This window comes from Pantherophis guttatus, chromosome 18 (genome assembly GCF_059756535.1).
Source record: "Pantherophis guttatus breed Tessera chromosome 18, ASM5975653v1, whole genome shotgun sequence".
Classification (NCBI taxonomy): domain Eukaryota; kingdom Metazoa; phylum Chordata; class Lepidosauria; order Squamata; family Colubridae; genus Pantherophis; species Pantherophis guttatus.
In genome coordinates, this window is record NC_142080.1 from 6730126 (window position 1) to 6749262 (window position 19137).

The 19137-nt window shown below is 46.6% G+C and overlaps 4 protein-coding genes and 1 long non-coding RNA gene across 7 annotated transcripts in view; 2 read left to right on the top strand and 3 right to left on the bottom strand.

Moving 5' to 3' along the window:
* LOC148111529 (uncharacterized) overlaps positions 1 to 19137 on the bottom strand; it is a 115387-nt gene that overhangs the window by 3188 nt on the left and 93062 nt on the right. The gene's annotated exons all lie outside the window — the stretch shown is intronic.
* LOC117657792 (serum amyloid P-component-like) lies at positions 127 to 2968 on the bottom strand. Its single transcript, XM_034405910.3, has 2 exons — positions 2766 to 2968; positions 127 to 937 (listed from the first exon to the last, which is right to left on the bottom strand). The coding sequence occupies exons 1-2, from the start codon at positions 2827 to 2829 to the stop codon at positions 330 to 332; spliced, it is 672 nt and encodes a 223-aa protein (XP_034261801.3). The 5' UTR covers positions 2830 to 2968; the 3' UTR covers positions 127 to 329.
* LOC117657793 (C-reactive protein-like) lies at positions 6627 to 8052 on the bottom strand. Its single transcript, XM_034405911.3, has 2 exons — positions 7902 to 8052; positions 6627 to 7347 (listed from the first exon to the last, which is right to left on the bottom strand). The coding sequence occupies exons 1-2, from the start codon at positions 7957 to 7959 to the stop codon at positions 6743 to 6745; spliced, it is 663 nt and encodes a 220-aa protein (XP_034261802.3). The 5' UTR covers positions 7960 to 8052; the 3' UTR covers positions 6627 to 6742.
* DUSP23 (dual specificity phosphatase 23) lies at positions 10319 to 14018 on the top strand. 2 transcript variants are annotated; one of them, XM_034405912.3, is made up of 3 exons: positions 10319 to 10458; positions 11770 to 12053; positions 12895 to 14018. In XM_034405912.3, the coding sequence occupies exons 2-3, from the start codon at positions 11784 to 11786 to the stop codon at positions 13078 to 13080; spliced, it is 456 nt and encodes a 151-aa protein (XP_034261803.1). In that variant the 5' UTR covers positions 10319 to 10458; positions 11770 to 11783; the 3' UTR covers positions 13081 to 14018. The 2 variants fall into 2 exon arrangements, with proteins under 2 accessions (XP_034261803.1, XP_034261804.1); XM_034405913.3 differs by lacking the exon at positions 10319 to 10458 and adding an exon at positions 10845 to 11356.
* The window catches only part of IGSF9 (immunoglobulin superfamily member 9), a 37594-nt gene continuing 35470 nt past the window's right edge, over positions 17014 to 19137 (top strand). Inside the window, exon 1 of one of the 2 annotated variants that reach the window (XM_060694382.2) lies at positions 17014 to 17566. The gene's annotated coding sequence lies outside the window, so the exon portion shown is untranslated. The remainder of the gene's footprint in view (positions 17567 to 19137) is intronic. The other variant, XM_060694383.2, reaches the window with a different exon arrangement.

Below are 19137 nucleotides of genomic sequence, written 5' to 3' on the forward strand. Positions count from 1 at the left end.
TCGTTTACAAGATGATGATGCGTCCCCATGTAACGAAGAAGAAAAGTTGAAATCACCTCCCACCCTGTACTTTGGATCCGCATTACGCAATTAAAATAAACAGAAGAGAGGGGAAAAAAATCAGCATTATCGTGAACAAGCGGCTTATTTTTATTGCGAGGAGATTCGAATGCCCGCTCGTGATTTTTTTCACGCGCGGAGGATCTACCGATCAATCGCTGTCTACTTCAAATTTGCAATACACTAAAAACTACGCATTTCTTTTTTTTCCCTTTCCTTTCCTTTCTTTTTTTCTTTCTTTCAAACGCGGGTCTTCCTTTTGGAGACAGCTAAGGGACTTCATCCGTCACGACCACATAATCTTGAATCGTGTAATTAAAAGCATTCCAGCTGGCCAGAGGATTTGGTACGGTGTCGTCTTTCATAAGCAACCGAACGTCATCGGTGGTCAGCACTCGAGGCCACATGTTGACCTCCGACATGTCCCCCATAAAGGATTGGTAGGTGTCAAAGCCCCCTCCGAAGGTATCCTGGTCCTGCCCCAAAATGATGGATGCCTGGTGGCTGATTTTGTGACCCCTTTTGGTTCCCAAGCGGGGCAGGAGAACTCCGTTGAGCCAAAAATAAATCAACCCATTTCTGGAGTCCCAAGAGACACAGATGTGCTCCCAACGGGGAATATCTTGCCTAGGGATCATGAAACGTACGTCCGAGCCGCCGACGCTAATCGAATAGACATTGGGCTCTTCCTTAAAAATCAGGAAATCGTTGTCGCTGGACCGGGTGGCGTAAGAGAAGAGGGAATAAGGGCGCAAAAGCGGGCAGTGGTGTTTCAGGCAGACGGAGAGGCTGGTCAGGGGCTGCGGAAGATGGACGTTCAGACGCACGAAGGCCTTGCGAGAAGCTGCCGGGAAAACGAAGACTTTCTTCTGGAGATCTGGAAGGAGACCAAGAGATCTCTTGTTAGCAAGGGACCTGTTTTGGATCAGGTAGCGAAGGAGGAAGGTGATTCTGTTGCTGGCATTAAGCGTTGTAAACCTAATTGTCAGCGTTCCAGCGCTGACATATGAAAGGAGAGAAGAAGCTTGAACTTTTGCCTACTTAATTCCTTTGAAGATTCTGTTTCCTCAGATGGGAGGAGGGGGGACATTCCTGTGATCTGACCGAGATGGGATGAGGAGAGTGGCTTGGAAGATAGCCAATGAGACGCAGAGAATTGGGGATCGGAAAGGGAGGGCTTGGGGGGCAAAGGTCAGTGCTGACCACGAAAGAGCCAGGGACAGATCACTATGCTCAATAAAGAGAAAATTTCCTCAAAGATCGGCAGTTTGGAAATTCATTTATTTTGAGATAGCATCGAAACCTGACACTAATCTTACATAGCTTCTTCTCCGGTAATATTGTGCTGCAAACTAGGGCATACAAAGCCTTTGCTAGACCAATTCTTGAATACAGCTCATCTATCTGGAACCCACACTGCATTGTATTATCGGACATTAATACAATTCAGCGAGTCCAGAGGTATTTCACGAGAAGAGTCCTCCACTCCTCCGCTCGCAACAGAATCCCTTATGCCACCAGGCTTGAAATTTTGGGATTAGACAATTTAGAACTACGCCGCCTTCGGTCTGACCTAAGCGTAGTACACAAAATGATCTGCTACAGACCTGTCAATGACTACTTCAGCTTCAACCGCAACAATACACGAGCACACAAGAGATACAAACTCAAGGTAAACAGCTCCAAACTCGATTGCAGAAAATATGACTTCAGCAACAGAGTGGTCAATGCCTGGAATGCACTACCTGTCTCTGTGGTCTCTTCCCCCAAACCCCCAAAACTTTAACCTTGGACTATCTACTGTTGACCTCACCCCATTCCTAAGAGGTCTGTAAGGGGGTGTGCATAAGCGCACCAGCGTGCCCACCATCCCTGTCCTACTGTCCCCATTTTTCCATATCCATTTCCTGTATTCATAATCATGTCTATACTTATATCTGTTATCTTATACATGTTTGACAAATAAATAAATTAAAAAAAAATAAAAAACAGGATGGGCAGATAAGAGGACCTTGAGCCCTGAGCAAAAAAAAAAAAAAACATGTGGGAAAATCTGTCCAACAAGAGTTGGCTGTTTTGACAAGGGTCGGGGCAGGTTCCCACTTGACCCCTGGATTTTTGGGGGGGAAGGGGGGACACATGGCCAGCTTCTCCTCCTCAACCAAGACCAGGAATTCAGGTCCCTTTTTTACTCATGGAGACTCTACTTGGCTGAAGCCACCTCAGGTGGATCTTCTGGGGGAATCAACCCATGGCCTTACAACAACTTGACCGACAAGCCGTATCCTGAAAAGAAGATCTAACTGCCCCATGGAGGATAACACCGATGAAAAGTGGTGTAGGGTTTCCTGCCTAAGCAGGGGGTTGGACTAGAAGACCTCCAAGGTCCCTTCCAACTCTGTTACTCCACTCTACTCTACTCTATTCTACTCTACTCTATCTACTCTACTCTACTCTACTCTAGTCTATCTACTCTACTCTACTCTACTCTATTCTACTCTAGTCTATCTACTCTACTCTACTCTACTCTACTCTACTCTACTCTACTCTACTCTACTCTACTCTATCTACTCTACTCCACTCCACTCTATCTACTCTACTCTACTCTACTCTACTAAAAGCTCAACAGATTTCACCCAGCCTCTGGAGACCACAGGAGCTTCAATGGACAGGTGGAGCTGCTCCTACATGGGTTTAAGCCTCACCTTCTTCGCCGAAGGATCCCGACAGACAGGCGAGGATAACAAGCAGGGAAAGAAGGATGGCCATCTTGGTGGACGATGGAGGAACCAGATGGTTGCAGGAACTCTGGGTAGGTCCTCTCGTTCCGAATATCCTTGGATGCGGAGAGGTGTCCTCCTTGAAGGACCAAATCAGCTTCTCGAGTGGCGACAACCTGTCTTACGTGTCTCTTAAGCTTTGAACAAGGGGCAGGCTGAGCTGTCAATTTTGGTTTTCCCCATGAGTGAATTGATGTCATTGAGAATCAGGACTAAATCAACACAAGAAGCGTTACTTACTGTTTTATACTTCCGCGATGAAGAAACCACCTTGGAATATTGCGTCGAGTTCTGGTCACCACAACACTCAAAAAAAGATGTTGACACATGCAAGGAGGACCAACAAAGATTCATTTCATTTCATTCGTTTATTAGATTTGTATACCGCCCTACTCCCGAAGGGCTCAGGGCGGTGAACAGGCACAGAATAAAACACATAAATACAAAAGTTAAAAGACATAATTAAAAGCAAATTAAATAATTTCGCCCGAGACAATTTAAAATTCCCAATAATTTAAAAACAAATTAAAATTTGAGTTTAAAAAAAATTAAAAGAAAGGGGAGAAAATTAGGCCAGGCCGGCCTGCTGGAATAGGAGGAGCACGGCGGAAAGTGCGCAGATCCGGGATCCTCCGTATCTCCGTTCCAGATAGTAGGTGCCCCCACAGAGAAGGCCCTCCCCCTGGGGGCCGCCAGTCGACATTGTTTGGCTGACGGCACCTGGAGGAGCCCCTCTCTATGATAATTGTGCTTGTGTGTGTGTAGGTTAAATCATATGATGAACGGTTGCAGGAATTGGGTATGCCTAGTCTCCCAAAGAGGAGAAGTAGGGGTGACATGATAGCAGTCTTCCAGTATTTGGGGGGCTGCCACAAAGAAGAGGGGACTCAAATTATTCTCCAGAGCGCCTGAAGGCAGGACAAGAAGCAACGGATGGAAACTAATCCAGGAGAGAAGCAACCTGAATTAAGGAGAAACTTCCTAACAGTGAGAACAATTAACCAGTGGAACTGTTCGCCACCAGAAGTTATGAGTAAGGAGAAACTTCCTAACAGTTGGAACAATTAACCAGTGGAACTGTTCGCCACCAGAAGTTATGAGTAAGGAGAAACTTCCTAACAGTTGGAACAATTAACCAGTGGAACTGTTCGCCACCAGAAGTTATGAGTAAGGAGAAACTTCCTAACCGTTGGAACAATTAACCAGTGGAACTGTTCGCCACCAGAAGTTATGAGTAAGGAGAAACTTCCTAACGGTTGGAACAATTAACCAGTGGAACTGTTCGCCACCAGAAGTTATGAGTAAGGAGAAACTTCCTAACGGTTGGAACAATTAACCGGTGGAACTGTTCGCCACCAGAAGTTATGAGTAAGGAGAAACTTCCTAACGGTTGGAACAATTAACCGGTGGAACTGTTCGCCACCAGAAGTTATGAGTAAGGAGAAACTTCCTAACGGTTGGAACAATTAACCGGTGGAACTGTTCGCCACCAGAAGTTATGAGTAAGGAGAAACTTCCTAACGGTTGGAACAATTAACCGGTGGAACTGTTCGCCACCAGAAGTTATGAGTAAGGAGAAACTTCCTAACGGTTGGAACAATTAACCGGTGGAACTGTTCGCCACCAGAAGTTATGAGTAAGGAGAAACTTCCTAACAGTTGGAACAATTAACCAGTGGAACTGTTCGCCACCAGAAGTTATGAGTAAGGAGAAACTTCCTAAAGGTTGGAACAATTAACCAGTGGAACTGTTCGCCACCAGAAGTTATGAGTAAGGAGAAACTTCCTAACAGTTGGAACAATTAACCGGTGGAACTGTTCGCCACCAGAAGTTATGAGTAAGGAGAAACTTCCTAACAGTTGGAACAATTAACCGGTGGAACTGTTCGCCACCAGAAGTTATGAGTAAGGAGAAACTTCCTAACGGTTGGAACAATTAACCGGTGGAACTGTTCGCCACCAGAAGTTATGAGTAAGGAGAAACTTCCTAACGGTTGGAACAATTAACCGGTGGAACTGTTCGCCACCAGAAGTTATGAGTAAGGAGAAACTTCCTAACGGTTGGAACAATTAACCGGTGGAACTGTTCGCCACCAGAAGTTATGAGTAAGGAGAAACTTCCTAACGGTTGGAACAATTAACCGGTGGAACTGTTCGCCACCAGAAGTTATGAGTAAGGAGAAACTTCCTAACGGTTGGAACAATTAACCGGTGGAACTGTTCGCCACCAGAAGTTATGAGTAAGGAGAAACTTCCTAACGGTTGGAACAATTAACCAGTGGAACTGTTCGCCACCAGAAGTTATGAGTAAGGAGAAACTTCCTAACAGTTGGAACAATTAACCAGTGGTACTGTTTGCCACCAGAAGTTGTGGATGCTCCATCACTGGAGGTTTTTAAGAAGAGATTGGACAGCCATTTGTCCAGAATGCAATAGGGTTTCCTGCCTAAGCAGGGGGTTGGACTAGAAGACCTCCAAGGTCCCTTCCAAGCCTATTATTCTATATTTTGTACAATAAGTCACCTTCAAACTTTCTGATGCTGGGTCTTGGAACAGAAGTGCCTGTCTTCTCAGAATCAGATAAGGGATCTGGGCACCCTTCCGAAGAGCTGTCCAACCGTCTTTTAAAAGCCAACACCTGTCAAATTCATACTCTCCGAAAACCACCTCTTAGTTATACTTTTGGGTACATTTCCTGGAATATAATCTTCCATTTCTGATTGGAGTCCAATCAAAATATTTTCCCCGGCGCTGGTGTTTGGCTCAATTATTCATTCCATTGTTATTCCATCCCTCAGAGTGTTTGCCGAAGATTACAAAACCCGGTTTTAAAAATAAACTACTAAAGGGAATCCAGAACCAAAGATTAACACATTGTGGTGAAGGTTATCAGCCATTTTATTTTTTTTAAAGCGGTGGTTAATGTTGGCACGGGGCTCTCTTTTAAAAAGGGCCCTTCCCCTTCGGTCAACATCGTCCACACGCCATCATCCAGCCATGCTGGCTGGGGAATTCTGGGAGCTGAAGTCCACAAGTCTTAAAATTGCCAAGTTTGGAGACTCCTGAAATAGATGGAAGGTAGATAGGTAGGTAGGTAAGTAGGTAGGTAGGTAGGTAGGTAGGTAGGTAGGTAGGTAGGTAGGTAGATAGATAGATAGATAGATAGATAGATAGATAGATAGATAGATAGATAGATAGATAGACAGACAGACAGACAGACAGACAGACAGACAGACAGATAGATAGATAGATAGGCAGGCAGGCAGGCAGACAGACAGACAGACAGACAGACAGTGAGACAGACAGACAAACATAGATGATAGATAGATAGACAGACAGACAGATATAGATGATAGGTAGGTAGGTAGGTAGGTATATGATAGATAGATAGATAGATAGATAGATAGATAGATAGATAGATAGATAGATACGAGAAAGAGAGAGATATGGGTAGGTGGGTGGATGGATGGACAGGTGGCTGGATGATAGATAGATAGAGAGAGAGAGAGAGATGGCTGGATGGAGGGATGATGATAGATGATAGATAGATAGATAGATAGATAGATAGATAGATAGACAGACAGACAGACAGACAGACAGACAGACAGACAGACAGACAGACAGACAGACATGAGGGAAGGAGGGATGGATGACAAATAGATGGAGGGATGATAGATAGATAGATAGATAGATAGATAGATAGATAGATAGATAGATAGATATGGATGGACGGACAGATGGATGGACGGAGGGAGGGAGGGAGGGATGGAGGGAGGGATGGTGGGTGGATGGAGGGATGAGAGAGAGAGAGATGGAGGGAGGGATAGAAGGATGAGAGAGAGAGAGATGGATGAACATATGGACGGACAGAGAAATTAAACAGGCTAGGGGGAAAAAAGGGCCTCAACTTAAGGAGGAAACCACCATCGCATCCCCCTTCATTTCATAACTCAGATCAAGCCAATCCAGCAAAGGGGTAGAGTCTCCCCTCCTCTGGAAGCCCTTCATTTGATCAACGGACAAGACCGTGTCCCACAGGTAGACTTCGCCGAGTTCTCCTTCGAAAGCTTGCTCGATGTCCAACGAGCCCCCGTAGGAATCCTGATCCTGTCCCAGCATGATGACCAGATCCCGTCTGATCCGGTAACCCTTGGCGACGACTTTACGGGGCAGGGCGATCCTGTTGATCCAGAGCTGGACGATCCCGGTGACCGACTCCCACGCCATGCACAGATCTTCCCCTTGGCGGCCGCTCTTTTCCTCGAGGTCCTTGAAAACGACCTCTTGGTTACCCACGCTGACATAGTAGCCGGTGGCTCCTTTGAAGATCAGGATCTCGTTGCCGTGATCTTGGGAGGAAGCCGAGAAGAGGCCGAAAGCCTGCTTCAGATCAGTGTAAAAATTCAGGCAGATAGTCAAGCTCTCCATTTCTCGGCTCTGGCTGGGTTTCAGGAGAACGTAGGAGCTGAGAGAACGCGTTGGGAAGAGAAAAACCTGGTCCTGCAGATCTGACGGGGAGAAGAAGTGCCGTTATAACAGTAACCGAGTCGGACGGGACCTTTGGAGGCCATCTAGCCCAACCCCCTGCTCGCGCAGGAGACTTATACCAGGGATTCGAACAGCGGTGGGTTTCAAACATTTTTACTACCGGTTCCGTGGGCGTGGCATGGCTTGGTGGGCGTGGCTTAGTGGGCGGGGCAGGGGAAGGATACTGTAAAATCTCCATTCCCTCCCCAATCCAGAGGAAGGTTACTGCAAAATCCCCATTTCCTCCCGATCAGCTGGGACTCAGTTGGCAGAGTCAGGATTTTGACTACCGGTTCTCCGAACTCTTCAAAATTTCCGCTACGGGTTCTTCAGAACTGGTCAGAACCTGCCGAAACCCATCTCTGGATTCGAACCGCTGAGCTGCCGACCTTTCCGATCGACAAGCTCAGCACCGTCTTAGCCACTTGAGCCACCTAGCCAGCCAAGCTTAAGGGGGGGGTTCCCTGGCTGGACCACCCTCCCCTGCCAAATTTCCACTACAAATCCCATCCCTTTACCCGAACGCATCACTTACTTTTGGGCGCCACCGCTTCCGTGAAGCAGACGAGAAGGAGCAGCAAAAATATCTCCATTTTGTTGTTCTCGGGTTAAAAAAGAAAAAGAAAAAGCCAGCCGGAGCAATCTGTGTGTGTTTGTTTGTGTGTGTGTGTGTGTATTTGTGTGTTTTGTGTGTATATACCTCGGTGTGCAACAAGGGAAAATGCCAATCCTCAGTCTTCCTCCGTCTGGAAGCAGATCTGAAGTGCTCGCAATTAATACAAATTGAAACAAAAAAATAAATAAATACTTTTCATGCTGGGTTAATAAGTAAGCCCGCGTGCCACGGCTGGGAAATTCAACCTTTGTTTTTCCAGGCTCAGGATTAGGGGCTTGGGGGTCTTTTAAGGGCTTGGTGGGGAAAAAGAGGCCGAATCAATATTTGCTTCCCAGTCTTTTGAAATCGATTATTTCCGAGCAGGGAGAGAGTTAAGTAACAGGGGTGGGGATCCTTGCAAAACCGGGTTGGGTAACCGAGTTTAAACATAAAATGATCAGGAACCGAGTTTAACGAACTGTCCATCGTTCGACAAGAGTTAAAACTAGGAAGAAAAATAAAATAAAAATGAATAAAATGTAAAAATAATAATAATTAAAAATAATAAAGACGTGAATTAAAAAAGAAAACAAGGAAGAAACTCAGAGGGGGGGCTCCAGGGACCACTAGGTCTGTTTCTTCAAGTCCTCTTGAAGGTCCCTCCTGGTATGTTTCTAGTCCTCTTGAAGGTCTCTCCTGGTATGTTTCTAGTCCTCTTGAAGGTCCCTCCTGGTATGTTTCTAGTCCTCTTGAAGGTCCCTCCTGGTATGTTTCTAGTCTTCTTGAAGGTCCCTCCTGGTATGTTTCTAGTCCTCTTGAAGGTCCCTCCTGGTATGTTTCTAGTCCTCTTGAAGGTCCCTCCTGGTATGTTTCTAGTCCTCTTGAAGGTCTCTCCTGGTATGTTTCTAGTCCTCTTGAACATTCTTGTCCACTTGAAGGTGGCTCCTGGCATGATTCTAGTCCTATGTTCCTAGTCCTCGTGAAGGTCCCACCTTGGAATGTTTCTAGTCCTCCTGAAGGTCGCTCTCTGTGACAGCTTGTGCAGAACAGAGGATTACAAGGAAGCCACATTCTCACAACACGCTCCAACAACCGAAGGAATTGTTTCCTCTCCAAGAGGCCAAACTAAATTAGGTAGTTTGATGTAACTTTTCTGTGGCTTAGACTGGATCGTTAACTTCTTGAACCGAATAGTCACAGGCTGAATACCCGCGTTCAGCCAGTGGTGGTATGAAACCAACTGTTGGGAAGGGAAATCCATCTGGTTCAGTTCCAAACTGGGAGAAAGGAAGACTCTGGAAACGACATGGAGACCGATTGGAAAGGAGGTTTACTGATGAAGCAGCAGAACCACCCACAGCATGCGGTTCTGGGGCAGCTGAGCAAACGGTTGAACGAGTGGATGGATCTTCATAGACTTTTCTGTGACTTTTGAAGTTTGAACTGTTCTTGGGGTGGGGCAACGAAGGGGACTTGTGTTCTGAAAAGATGTTGGGCAATTCCTATCGTGGCTTAGCGGCTTTTGTCCTGTGTTTGGATCTTTTGGGCGAGGGGCTGCTTGTTCTAATCCTACCATTCTGCCTTGGTTAGCGGTCAAACTTTGCTGCGAAGGAGTTTCGAAATATCCTTGTCTTGAATGGGTTTCCGGCTGGCAGCATTTTGCTTTGCTTATGAATTGAGCCATCTAGACAGTTGGCTTTCTTTCTTTCTTTTTCTTTCTTTCTTTTTCTTTCCTCTTAATTTCTTTTTCTTTCTTTCTTTCTCTATCTTCTTAATTTCTTTCTTTCTTTCCTCTTTCTTTCCTCTTAACTTTCTTCCTTCCTTCCTTCCTTTCCTTCCTTCCTTTCCTCTTAATTTTTTTCTTTCTTCTTTCTTTCTTCCTTCTTTCTTTTCCTCTTTCTTTCCTCTTAATTTCTTTCTTTCTTTCCTCCTTCTTTCCTTTTAGTTTCTTTCTTTCTTTCCTCTTAATTCCTTCCTTCCTTCTTTCCTTCCTTCCCTCCCTCCCTCCCCCCTTCCTTCCTTCCTTCCTTCCTTCCTTTTTCTTTCAGCTGTTTATCTCCTTAAGGGCTGGCATCTGCTGTGGGCTATTAAGAAAGATAATGGATGTGGGGGGGTGGGGTGTTGCTTCCTGCCTCTAAAAACAAGTTTCTCTATTTCTCCCTTTGGGGAAATAAAATATTCTGCCTTTTTAAAATATATATATATATATATTTCCCAAAATATTTCACTCTTCTGGGCTGGGAAAGTTGAGAGTTTGGCGACGGTCCCTCCTGCGGGGTTTTGATATATATATATATATATATATATATATATATATATATATATATATATATATATATATTTGTGCGCTTAGGGTGGAGAGCGGCGTTTGGAGGCGCTCCCTTCGTTTTGTCTTGCCCGCCGTTCTTCTACACGTGGGAATTCCCGGCCGGCTGGTTCCGGGGCAAAGCAAGCACGTGGGAACGGGGCGTTTGCACCTCCCTCGCCTTTCTCGCAGGTAGAGATCGTGGGTTTAAACGCAGTCCGTCCAAAGGGCAACGGTCGCCCTTTGTGTGCATGCTTGGAAAGGCAGATTGGGGGAGCAACGAGTGGGGGGGCGCAAATCTTGCAAATTGGGGTGAAGAAGGCGGGGGGGCACGGCCCTTCTCGGGTCAGCGACGGTCGTTTGAAATCCCAGCCCCCAGGTCAGCCGGGGACACGGACACACACACACACACACACACCACTGGCGTTTATTTTTAGGCACTTTTGCAAGGCGGAAGCTTGCAAAAAAACAACAACGTGAGAGGTTATTTTGCTTTCTTCTGGCCTCGCCTGCAATTGCTGGGGTCGACCACAAGGGGGCGGACGAATGCCAAAAATGCTATCTGTCTATCTGTCTATCTTTTTCTTTCTTTCTTTCCTTCCCTTCTTTCTCCTTCCGTCTCTCCATTTCTTTTCCTTCCTTCTTTTCTTCTTCTTTCCTTCCTTCCTTTTGCCTTCCACCTCTCCATTTCTTTTTCTTCTTTCCTTCCTTTCTTTCTCCTTTCGTCTCTCCATTTCTTTTCCTTCCTTCCTTTCCTTCCTTTCTTCTTTCTTTCCTTCCTTTCCTCCTCCTTCCATCTCTCCATTTCTTTTCCTTCCTTCCTTTACTTCTTTTCTTCTTCCTTCCTTTCTTTCTCCTTCTGTCTCTCCATTTCTTTTCCTTCCTTCCTTTCCTTCCTTTCTTCTTCTTTCCTTCCTTCCTTTCTCCTTCCGTCTCTCCATTTCTTTTCCTTCCTTCCTTTCCTTCCTTTCTTCTTTCCTTCCTTCCTTTCTCCTTCCGTCTCTCCATTTCTTTTCCTTCCTTCCTTTCCTTCCTTCCCTTTTTACTCTAATTATTCCTTCATCAAATGAGGAGTACCAGCAGAACCTAGGTATCCATCGATGCAGGATACTTTAATTTAAATTCTTGCACCGAGCAGAAGTTAGACTGGATGGCCTCAAGGATTCCTTATTGCTTCCAACTTTCTTTCATCATCTCTCTATCTCTCTCTATCACCTCCATCTCTCTTTCTCTCTTCCTCTTCCTCTTCTTATCTTCTGTTCTTTTCTCTCTGTGGACTTCAACTCCCAGAATTCCCCAGCCAGGGTGCTTTAAGATGGGTGGACTTCAGTTCCCAGAGCATGCTGGCTGGGGAATTCTGGGAGTTGAAGTCCACCCACCTTTAAAGTTGCCAAGGTTTAGAAACACTCTCATACAATATTATTCTTCTTTCTAACATTGTCCCCTTTCCGTGCAGTGTACCCCAAACCACTTACCAAGCCATAAATCCATTCTTCTTCTCAGCCCTGGCAGGACGGATGGCATCAGCGCTGCCCCCCAATTTCTCTTGGGTCGTCTCAGGCTTGTTGGCTGGGCTGGCTATGCCCCGGCTCCCTGCTCACTACCAGTATATGCATGACCATGGGATCCGGCACCTGGTCTCGCTAACCGAGCGGAGCCCGCCTTACCACGACACCTGCCCGGGCATCCAAGTGCACCGTCTACGCATTGCCGACTTCTGCTCCCCCTCGACCGAACAGATCCAGCGGTTTCTGCAGATTGTGGAAGACGCCAACGCCAAGGGGGAGGTAAGGGGGTTTTGGGTATCTCGTTATGGGTGTGTCACCCCTGCGAGGTAGGCCTGTCCAAGAAACGGACATGGCAAAGATTTCTAAGAACATTACAGTTCTCAGCTTGTTAGTTTTAAGAGGGGTGGACTCCCAACTCCCAGAATCCCCCAGCCAGCATGCTTTAAGATGAGTGGACTTCCACTCCCAGAATTCCTCAGCCACCATGCTTTAAGATGAGTGGACTTCCACTCCCAGAATTCCTCAGCCACCATGCTTTAAGAGGGGTGGACTTCCACTCCCAGAATCCCCCAGCCACCATGCTTTAAGAGGGGTGGACTCCAATTCCCAGAATTCCCCAGCCACCATGCTTTAAGATGGGTGGACTCCAATTCCCAGAATCCCCCAGCCAGCATGCTTTAAGATGGGTGGGCTTCCACTCCCAGAATTCCTCAGCCACCATGCTTTAAGAGGGGTGGACTCCAACTCCCAGAATCCCCCAGCCACCATGCTTTAAGATGGGTGGACTTCAACTCCCAGACTAAGAGCCACGCTGACTGGAGAATTCTGGGAGTTGAAGTCCACACCTTTAGGGTTTTTAAAAAAAACATTATTTTGGACAGTACCGATAGTCCGCAAGTTACAATGATTCATTTAGTGACTGGTTTTATATTCATTTTCATTTTATATTTATTTCTCACTGTTTTTGCTTTTCTCTTTGCTTTGCTTTTTCCATTTGCTCGCCTTCATTTTTATCTTCCTTTTTTTAAAAAAAAAAAAAGTCGTAATGAAAATTACACTGAAAAACCAACAAAAGGAAATACGTTGACATGCGGTTTTGTTTTGTTTTTCCCTTTGTTAGGCTGTGGCTGTTCACTGTTTGCTGGGCTTCGGACGGACGGGAACCATGTTGGCCTGTTACCTTGCCAAGACCCACAAAATCGCCGGAGTGGACGCCATCCAAAAAATCCGCCAGCTGCGGCCGGGCTCCATCGAGACTTACGACCAGGAGAAAGCCGTCATCCAATTCTACCAACGTACAAAGTAGCCGCGGGAAAGGACGAGAATTTGCCCGTGTGAAAGTACGCAACGATTGTGTCTCTTCCAGCTCCTTTCGGGGGTGGGTGGGTGGAGAAAAATAAACTAGCTTTAGAGAGAGAGAGAGTGGATCCAGCCGGGGATCCAGTTCAATTGGAATCTCAGACATACCTTTATCGCTTTATTGTATCTGTCGGTTCTCTCCAAGTTGTTGTGAGTTGCGAAGTCGTGTCCGACCCATCGCGACTCTATGGACGACGTTCCTCCAGGCCTTCCTGTCCTCTACCATCCTCTGGAGTCCATTTAAGCTCACGCTGACTGCTTCAGTGACTCCATCCAGCCACCTCCTTCTCTGCCGTCCCCTTCTTCTCCTTTTGCCCTCCATCGTTCCCAGCATTCGGCTCTTCTCCAGGGAGTCCTTCCTTCTCCTTAGGTGGCCAAAGCATTTGAGTTTCCTCTTCAGGATCTGGCCTTCTAGAGAGCAGTCAGGGTTGATCTCCTCTAGGACCGACTGGTTGGATGGCCTTGCAGTCCAAGGGACTCACGGGAGTCTTCTCCAGCATCAGAGTTCAAAGGCCTCCATCCTTTGGCCTTCTCAGCCTTCCTTGTGGTCCAATCTCTCCGAGTTAGTTGACATTAACTTTTTTTTTTTTCGCAAGAGTGAAGCATTTACAGCTCCGGTGCCGTTTTGCAAAACTTAAAACTCCGTCCCACCGTTGAAAAACAGCCTCCTTCGTAAACCTGCCCCGTTGTGTCTTTGGATGGAGGAAAAGTTAAATATTAGGAGGGAAATGATTCAAGACACTGCGAGAAAATCCTGAATGTTAAGGTTTAGAATCTCGAGTTTCAGGGAGGGAAAGTTTCTGGTTAACGTTTCTGAGCTTGACGATAAAGAAAGCCATTCTAATAATAATAATAATAATTAATAAAAAAATACCAGATAATGTTTCTGCCTGCCTGGTTATTTGTTTACTGATTTGCAGGTTGTCCTTGGCCGTCATAAGTCTCGCGAGTCGTTGCGGTCGTTAAGCGGGTCGCCATGTGATAAGGACTGGTTTTGTGACCTCGGTTGTTTAAAAAAAAAAAAAACCTGCAGCGGTTGTTAAATGAACAAGGTGGGCATTCAGTGAATCCGTTTTATCCAATTTATTTGACAGCGGCCCTGAAAACCTCGGACTTACCACCGTTTTTCACCTTTATGACCGATGCAGCGATTTTGATCACGGGATCGAAATTTGGATGCAGGGCAATGGATTCGTATTTATGACGGTCGCAGTGTCCCACGTGATTCTCTTTTGCGACCTTCTGACAAGCAACGGGGAGGCCCGATTTGCTTAACAACCGTGTGACTGACTTAACAACTGCAGGCATTCAACTTAGCAACCCGGGCAAGGAAGGTCGTAAAACGAGGCAAAACACGCTTAACACGTGTCTCGCTTAGCAATGGAAATGGGCTCAATGGTGGCCGTAAATCGATGAACAATGGGTGAAGGAAGGAGGGAAGGGATTGGAGAAGGAAGAAGGAAGAGTAGGAAGGAAGGAGAGAATTGGAAGAGGGAGGGAGAAAGGAAGGAAGGAGAATTGGAAAGGGAAGAGGGAGGGTAGATGGATGGGAGGGTGGGAGATTGGGAGGGACAGAAAAAGGGAAGGAAGGGAAGGAAAAGAAAAGGAAGGAGAATTGGAGAAGGGGGAGGGAGAAAGAAAGCAAGGAGGAATTGGAAGGGGAAGAGGGAAGGAGGATGGATGGATGGGAGATTGAGAAAGTAGAGAAAAGGAAGGAAGGGAAGGAGGTCCCTTCTGGTTGCAGCAATAACTGTTGTGGACCAAGAGGGCAGATTTGACTCTAGGGCTGCCTGGGGCCAATCCTGCATTTTAAAATAGAATAGATTAACAAGAGTTGGAAGGGACCTTGGAGGTCTTCTAGTCCAACCCTCTGCTTAGGCAGGAAACCCTATAAACCAGTTCAGACAAATGGTTATCCAACATCATCTTAAAAACTTCCAGTGTTGGAGCATTCACAACTTCTGGTAGCAAGTAGTTCCACTGATTAATTGTTCTCACTGTCAGGAAATTTCTCCTTAGTTCTAAGTTGCTTCTCTCCTTGGTTAATTTCCACCCATTGCTTTTTGTCCTGCCTTCAGGTGCTTTGGAGAATAGCTTGACTGCCTCTTCTTTGGGACAGCCCCTGAGATATTGGAAGACTGCTATCATGTCTCCCTTCGTCCTTCTTTTCATTAAACTAGACATACCCAGTTCCTGCAACTGTTCTTCATATGTTTTAGCCTCCAGTCCCCTAATCCTCTTTCTTGCTCTTCTCTGCTCTTCTTTCCAGAGTCTCCACATCTTTTTTACATTGTGGTGTACATTTTAGCTCTTCCAGAATTCAGAGGGGTGTGTGTGTGTGTGTGTGTGTGTGAAATGAATAAAACACCAGTCCTTCTTTTCCTACGTTGCCCTAAAAATCCATCCCTGTTTGGGCCCAGCGGGGATCAAGTACCGGCAGGTCCCCCCCCCCAGCGCAGCCTCTCCGGGGAGGGATCCGGTGTCTCCTGCGCAGAGACCTGGATTATTTTAAAAGCCCCCTTCAAGCCATATCTTGTTTCCACCTCTCCAAGGTGCTGATTATAAAAGGATGGAGGAGGGGGGAGATAATCTCGTCTTTTGGGATACCCTCAGCCCAGGAATGTTGGCTTCCTGCCTCGGGAGGTTTGGGGTGGGGGTGGGAGGGCCAAAAAAATGCAGGAAACGGGTCTGGGTGGGGCTTGGAAGCAACAGGTGGGGTATTAAATGACTTCGTTGTATGGCTCCTTGCATTCGGTCACGGTGCATCCGTGGTGGTGGGAGGGACGGGGACGCCACAACGCATTATCATGGCCTGCTCTGGGAAGGAAGAGAAAAGAGAGGGAGAAGAAAGAAAAGAAAAGAAAGAGGGAGGGAGGGAGGGAAAAAGAAAAAGAGGGGAGGAAGGGAGGGAGGGAGGAAATGAAGGGAGGAAAAAAGAAGGAAGGAAGGAAAGGGGAAGAGGAAAAAAGGAGGAAGGAAGGAAGGAAGGAAAAGGGGAGAGGAAAAAAGGAGGAAGGAGAAAGGAAGAGGAAGGAAAGGAAGGAAGGAAAAGGAGAGGAAGGAAGGAAAAGGGGAAGGAAAAGGAAGGAAGGAAGGAAAAAAGGAGGGAGAAGGGAGGAAAAAAGGGAAGGAAAAGGAGAAGTAAAGGAAGGAAGGAAAAGGGGAGAGAAAAAGAGGAGGAAGGAAGGAAAAGGAGAAGGAAGGAAGGAAAAGGGGAGAGGAAAAGAGGTAGGAAAGAAGAAAAGGAGAGGAAAAGAGGAGGAAGAAAGAAAAGGAAGAGAAAAGAGGAGGAAAGAAGGAAGGAAAAGGAGAAAGAAGGAAGGAAAAAGGGAAGGAAGGAAGGAAAAGGGGAGAGGAAAAGAGGAGGAAAGAAGAAAAGGAAAAGAAAGTAGGAGGAAGGAAGGAAGGAGAAGGAAAAGGGGAAGGAAGGACTACTGAAACATGAAAAACTACCGTGTACTTTTGCCCCAAACGAAAGGGTTCAACTCCCAGAATTCCCCAGCCAACCCTTTCTTTAAGCCGCTGGTGACCCTTTTCATTGATGTGTGTGTGTGTGTGTATGTTTCATTTATACTTCCTACATGTTAACCAAGCACCCCACTTCATTTCAACTGCAACTGGTGGTTTGCAACCTTTAGCCATTTTCCAAAATGTGGGGGAATTCTGGGGACTCGAAGTCCACCGGCCTTAAAAGTTGCTGAAAGTTGAGAAACAAAAAAACAAACAAAACATTTGATTTAGTGGAACCGCTCCAGAATTTCTGCCCTCCCCCTCCCCGTGGGAAGGGGGGAAAAAACTACACATCCCAGACACCTTTGCGACATAAAAACCCCTCCCCCTCCCCAGGTACCAAGACACGCCCCCTCCCTTTCCATCTCCCCCCCCCTCCCTCCCCACCTTTTAAAGCACCCAGGTCCTGCCTTTGTCCTCCCGGCGATTGGTCCATTTGGAAGGCGCAAGGAGCCCTTTTGGGCACGCGATTGGCCGTTGCCCTGGGCAACCAAGAGGCTGGGGGAGTGGGGGGGTGAGTGAGTGGGAGGGAGGGAGTGGGGGGAGCAAAGCCAAGCCCCCGCCCCCTCCATTGTGTTGGGAAGTTTTCTCCCTTGGACGGGATGGAGTTTCCACTTTTTTGAGCGCCCTGCTTGGTTTCTAGAACCGGCAAGAAAGCGAAAGCGAGGAGCAAACAGATGCGCAAAAAAAGAGGAGTGGGTTTGCGCTTCGGAGCAGCGGCGGAGTAAATTGCACGGAGCGCAAAAGCGGCCGGGCGCCCGCGGGCGCCGCGTTGCAAAAGGGCGCACGGAGCGCCAAGTTAAGCCCCCTCCTGCGGCGCTTGCAGAGACCGTGGATGGCTGCGGCGGATCGGATTCGGTGGCTGTCCGGACCGGACCGAGAGCCCTGGCCGGGAGTGAGCATCTCCCGGCGGAGGCAAGCAGGTAAGATTCCCCCGCCCCCCCAGCAGCGATCCTAATCCCTCTGAGCTTCGTGTGAACCACCAGACCCGTGCAAAACCTCGCTTATGCAAAGAAACTCGCGTGTTTGCCTGACCTTTGGAGGGGGGGGAAAGGGGCTAAAACCCGGGTTTAAGCGTCTCATCCATCCCAGAGAAGGAAAGAAGCAGATTCCCCCGAGATTTCCCTAAGTTTTGGAGCAGTAGCGTCCGCCGCCTCAATGAGGACCAGTCTCTTGAAATGCCTCCTTAGGGTTAGCTGGCCGCTTCAGCCGGACTCCTGGAGTGGGTTGATTGATTTCCCACGGAGCTATCGAGAAGGGTAGCCACGCAAGTGGGATCCCGAGAGACATCGGGGTGGGTGGGAGTTGGGGTATCCGACGTAACTCCGTTCACACGAACGCATTCGCACCTGCTTTCTCCGCTTCCCTGCATCCCCGCAGCCCGTTTTGTTTGCTTGTGGTTGAAACTTTGTTTATTATGAAATGTATCTGCGATCCCATCTCGACTTGGAAGCTGCTTAATCGGGGTCAAATCATAAAGATAAAAAAAAAAAGCATTAAAAAGCATTTTAGCCGTCAAGAGGCTGCCCTTTTATTTTATTTATTTATATTTATTGTATTTTATTTATTTATGCATTGCCTTTATAGAAGTCCTGCCAAATAGATCCGATTTATTTATTTAACGTTATGCCCAACGTGGCACTGGATCTCCTTGTACCAATGAATGAACCCACCTTCGCTTATCTAAAGAGGTTGGGTGAATTTATTGGGCCCCTGCTAGAATTCCCATATTTTCCTCCTCCTCCTCCAGAAACCCTGGACTACAATTCCCATTGCTCCTTCCAGCCCCCAGTCTGACTTGCGTCCTCCTAGGTTTAAAAAAAACTCCCAGGAAAAGGGACTAAGAGAGGATGGAGAGAAGAAGAAGAAGAAAAAGAAAAAATCCTGATTTTTCAGGACCATTGTTTTGCAAAACAAAACTTCTTCTTCTTCTTCTTCTTCTTCTTCTTCTTATTATTATTATTATTATTATTATTATTATTATTTAATCTTTAGTGAGATTCACAGCCTTTGAGGCTGGTTAATAGCTCAGCAGCTCGAGTCCTAACCAAGGACCTAGGAACTGTTAAGGTATTGTCGGAGGATGTAAGCTGTTCCGAGTAAGGTGGTTGTTTATTATTATTATTATTATTATTATTATTATTATTATTATTATTATTATTATTATTATTGGTTAATCTTTAGTGAGATTCACAGCCTTTGAGGCTGGTTAATAGCTCAGCAGCTCAAGTCCTAACCAAGGACCTAGGAACTGTTAACCGGGACTTGCAAATTGAAGTTGAGCGACTGTGGATTTTGTGGAAAAATAAATCATGTGTTGTCCTGATTGTAATTGGAGCCCTTGGAGCAATACACAAAGGGCTACCCCGCTATTTAGAAATTCTAAATTTGCCGGACTTGAACATTTCGACTCTACAAAAAACCACCTTACACGGAACAGCTGACATCCTATTATTTGCATTTGGAAATTGACCCAAGGAAGCGGAAATTGGCA